Source organism: Hyaloscypha bicolor, assembly GCF_002865645.1.
Source record: "Hyaloscypha bicolor E unplaced genomic scaffold K444scaffold_142, whole genome shotgun sequence".
Lineage (NCBI taxonomy): Eukaryota > Fungi > Ascomycota > Leotiomycetes > Helotiales > Hyaloscyphaceae > Hyaloscypha > Hyaloscypha bicolor.
Window position 1 is genome coordinate 821,738 of NW_020194644.1, and position 3,782 is coordinate 825,519.

Genomic DNA, 3,782 nt, shown 5'->3' on the forward strand with positions numbered 1-3,782 from the left:
TTTTCTATACCACTGTAATTGTTTGTACAGGGGCGCTATGAAGCCATTCTAAATCTTCTTGAGTTCTGCGGTGCTCATCCAAGTCATACAGCCGCCACGCCTCGACGTTAATGTTAAATACTCCCAGCCTCGAGAAATTCGAGTCGGGCCTTTCTCTAAAGATAAAACCATAATGCACCGTTATCCGTGATTCGAAATTATCAGGAGCAGTCATCTTCAAGAGAAAGACGGGAATAGAATTGGTAACGGAGTTTGAAAATTCCTCCTCCAGTGCATCCAAATATACCTTCGCAGTAGAATATTCAGATTTTGATCTCTTGATGACCTGTCCACGGTCATTGTCGGGAAGTCGCGTGAGCTCTGCTGGCCGTAACCTGCCTTTGAGTACTAAATACCCACTATCAACAGCGCCAAATAGCGGGCTCTGAGCTTTCCTCATGGACTGATGATTAACCCTGCAATCCAGAACCTGGAAGCAATCGTCCAGCCACATAGCTGCCTCGGTATCATCATCTATACAACTGATCGGGGAATTGATAGCGGCCCAGGACCATGATGGGCCTTGGTACTTCACAGGACGTGGTTGGAGGTTCCCTGAATAGTTGGCCCAAAGCAATTCAGTAGGCATCGTCTCTGGGTCCCACGTTCCGGCTTTATACTCAGATCCAATGACTTTTCCAAATTGTGCTGCAATACCAGATATTGCGGGGAGGCGATCAAACCCAAAAGTGAGGGTGCGAGCAGTATAGGCCGAGACGACAAGCCGCCAAAGATCAAGAGCTTTTCTGATATTCCTCTGATCGGTACTGTCCAAAGATTTATTTGATAGGAGAGCTTTAGCCTTTGGGAAAACCCAATCGAATCTCACTTCATTGATTACGGCTTCCTCTTTATATCCATCCGTAAAGCTCAATCCAGTAGAACCAGCCTCCTGTCGAACGTCACTGTGCTGGCATACCCATCGCGTTTGAGTCTCACCGTAGTCGAGAACGCGGCGTGACAGAAATCGTTCTTGTAATGCCCAAGCACGGAAGTCCAATGGTTCAATAATTTCATAATCTGTAGAATAGCCCAAAAAAACAAGAACTGATCCTATCTGGCCTGTGCTGCACTGATATTGTATTAGTGCAGGTCTGGGGGTCTGACACTCTATCGATGCTCTGTCTTGTAGAAATCCAGCTTCTACACCGCTGGCTCGACTTGCTGCAATGGTAAAAACCGATTGACCATATACTAGAGGCATTTGAGCAATTTCCCGCGCCTTATCTTCTAGATCATCTTGAATGACGCAGAATGCGTCTATCCAGAGGTTCATAACTTGGAGCTTTTCTGTGACTGTTACTGCATCCCTTATAGTTGGTGGAAGTTCTTCAAAACTGATGCCCGCGAGATATCTCTGGAGTGTATTGGAGGTAGTCTGAACGAGTTGATCTCCGCCCCAACAATAACTTAACGCCACATAAGGTACTGCCTGATCTTTAGTCTCTCGAAGTCGAAGCTGCAGCCGACCTTGTGTATAGAAGATTTCAATAAGCCGGGTTGGAACAAAGTTGAGCCGGGGTAATGAGCAATTTGGATGTGTTTCTAAACAGTTTCGTAGCCATGTCTTAGCTATAGCAAAAGAACTCTCCGATCCTGGGTGGATATTGATATATCTGTTCGGAACTTCAAGGGCTGCACAATTGTCTGGGATAATGCTAGTCAGTGAATTTACGACATATGTCAGATGCAAAACCAGGGAACCAGTCTTACTAACCTGCAGCGGCGAAAAGTTTCAGAAATCCGCGATGAGACTTGGGTTTAAATTTGAAGAAGAAATGGTGGCGACTTGGGTCATCTTTAGTAAATTCTAATCCCAATATTCCCCGCTCGAGAATTCCTGGCCTAAGTTCACACTTTTCATCAAGTCCAGACCTGTTCCCCGTTGCTACGATAAAGCCATCTGGGCTTGTGCTTTCTTCTTCATGGTGTCGCCAATCTTTCAAGAAATAAGAGCAAAAGAGGCATTCCTTGGAAGAATTAAGTCTCGCCTCTGATAGGGTACAGTCGAGAATATATATTCCTGAAAGCGAACGCAACACTTCCAATCGTGGAAACTCTTGACCGGGTCTGTCGGACACGTCGAATCCATCGGCCGCCTTAGAAGTATCGTACTTCGCGTGAGCCGCGTGATCTGTACCAGCATCTCCAGCCCACTTTCGGGATCCAATTTCCAGCTGCTCGCAAATCCAATCCCTAACACGTTTGCTGAGGGCTTTCTCCCCTTCACTATCTTCAGAAACAGGCTCCAGCTGCTTCTCCCACCAATGCTCATCTCCAGTGGCGAGTACTAATCGACTGCAGAACTCGCATGAGTGAGGGACGGGAGGAGTGGAGGATTGAGTGACGTCCATGACTGCGGAGAACTGCTCGAGATTTGGGGTTCAGTCCTTCCAAGAGTGTAGATAAGTTGGAATGATGGAAGTTGCGAAGGCTCGACTGCCTTAAAGTTGGGGCCGTATACGCGCAGCGTGAATAAAGTGTCAGCTTGGAATAAGGCGTTTTCTTCTCTATGACTAACCATTATCCGGGAATTTTATGGGTGGTCATTGGCTACGGCGAGCGGAAGCGCACCCATTTAGAACAACCAATGAGTTGTTATTTGAGCAAAGTTTGTGAGAAAAGTACACATTGTGATTGGCTCAATAATAAAAGATGTAAGCGCTTTGATGCTGCGGCGGTGAGGGCCAGACTCTGTTCCCATCAAACGCCAGCGTTATGTCTTTTATTCCTTTGGCTAATGGTTCGGGTGCCGATGCCGATGAAATTCTGCCTTACCGGGGTTTACTTAAATCTCCCAAAGTAACTAAAGTTTACACTCTAGTATAACTCCTCCTTAACTTAATATAGCAGCTAAAAATCTCACGACAATTAGCTATTATAATGGCTATCTAATTAACTATTAATACCTTATATAGTCTCTTATACCTTCTTTAATTACTATATTAGACGTCTATAATAGAGTAGTTATATAAGCAAAAATGCATAGAATAAATAAAAAATAATTTATAAATAGAGGTTATATATTCGAATCTAATAGTATTAAATTACTTTTTTAGTTAAGGTAGTAGTATTTTAATTCCCGAATCCGGGATAGTTATATTGCTATTCTTGGGTATTAGAATACCAAAATTAAGCGAGCATTATTAGAGGCAGCCAAATATAGAGGGCCTTATCCTTATTATTATAGCTATTACCTGAATAACTCTCTATTCTTTCTCGATATCCTTTTCTTATATAAGTAGAGCAGGCCTTAGTACTCTCCGATCTCAATACCTAATCTTCTCTTATCCTCTATTCCTATAAATATATCTGTCTCTTTATAGGTATAGCAGATCTTAGCTTATAAAGTCCAGTTATCCTCTATTACTCTCTTCTATTAATATCCCTTGCTATCTCTCTGAAGTTAAGCAAAGGCTATAGGCATGGCAGTTAATATCTTGCCCCGACTATCCCTAGTCCGAAAATAATATTAACTAATCTAATTATAATAACTATTATATTACTAGGGATATTATATAAAGTAAAGTAGCCAAATTTGAGAATAGAGATAACTATTATTAAGATATCTAAAGTATAAGAATAATCGTATTAAAGGAATTTAAATATCTAGCTAACTAAGCTAGTACTAATAAGGGAAACTAGTACCGGTATATGTAATTACTAACTAATAGACTCTTCTAGGTTTTAATACCCTTAGTAAGACCTGGTAATAAGAATATCCCGAAAGAAATATAAATATT

At 42.1% G+C, this 3,782-nt stretch overlaps 2 protein-coding genes across 2 annotated transcripts; both read right to left on the reverse strand.

The window, feature by feature from the left end:
- Positions 1-523: 523 nt before the first annotated feature.
- On the reverse strand, positions 524-1,636 carry K444DRAFT_484197 (HET-domain-containing protein; the record flags this gene model as incomplete). Its single annotated transcript, XM_024873069.1, has 1 exon — positions 524-1,636. A coding segment is annotated over one exon (1,113 nt), but the record flags the coding sequence as incomplete, so codon positions are not given.
- On the reverse strand, positions 1,534-2,613 carry K444DRAFT_149971 (uncharacterized protein). Its single transcript, XM_024870597.1, has one exon. It carries the CDS (start codon positions 2,391-2,393, stop codon positions 1,752-1,754), a length of 642 nt encoding a protein of 213 aa, XP_024730465.1. The 5' UTR covers positions 2,394-2,613; the 3' UTR covers positions 1,534-1,751.
- Positions 2,614-3,782: the final 1,169 nt, after the last annotated feature.

Excerpts from the sequence above, each read along its gene's own strand:
- K444DRAFT_149971 (XM_024870597.1), bottom strand. The coding sequence starts at position 2,393 with ATGGACGTCACTCAATCCTCCACTCCTCCCGTCCCTCACTCATGCGAG.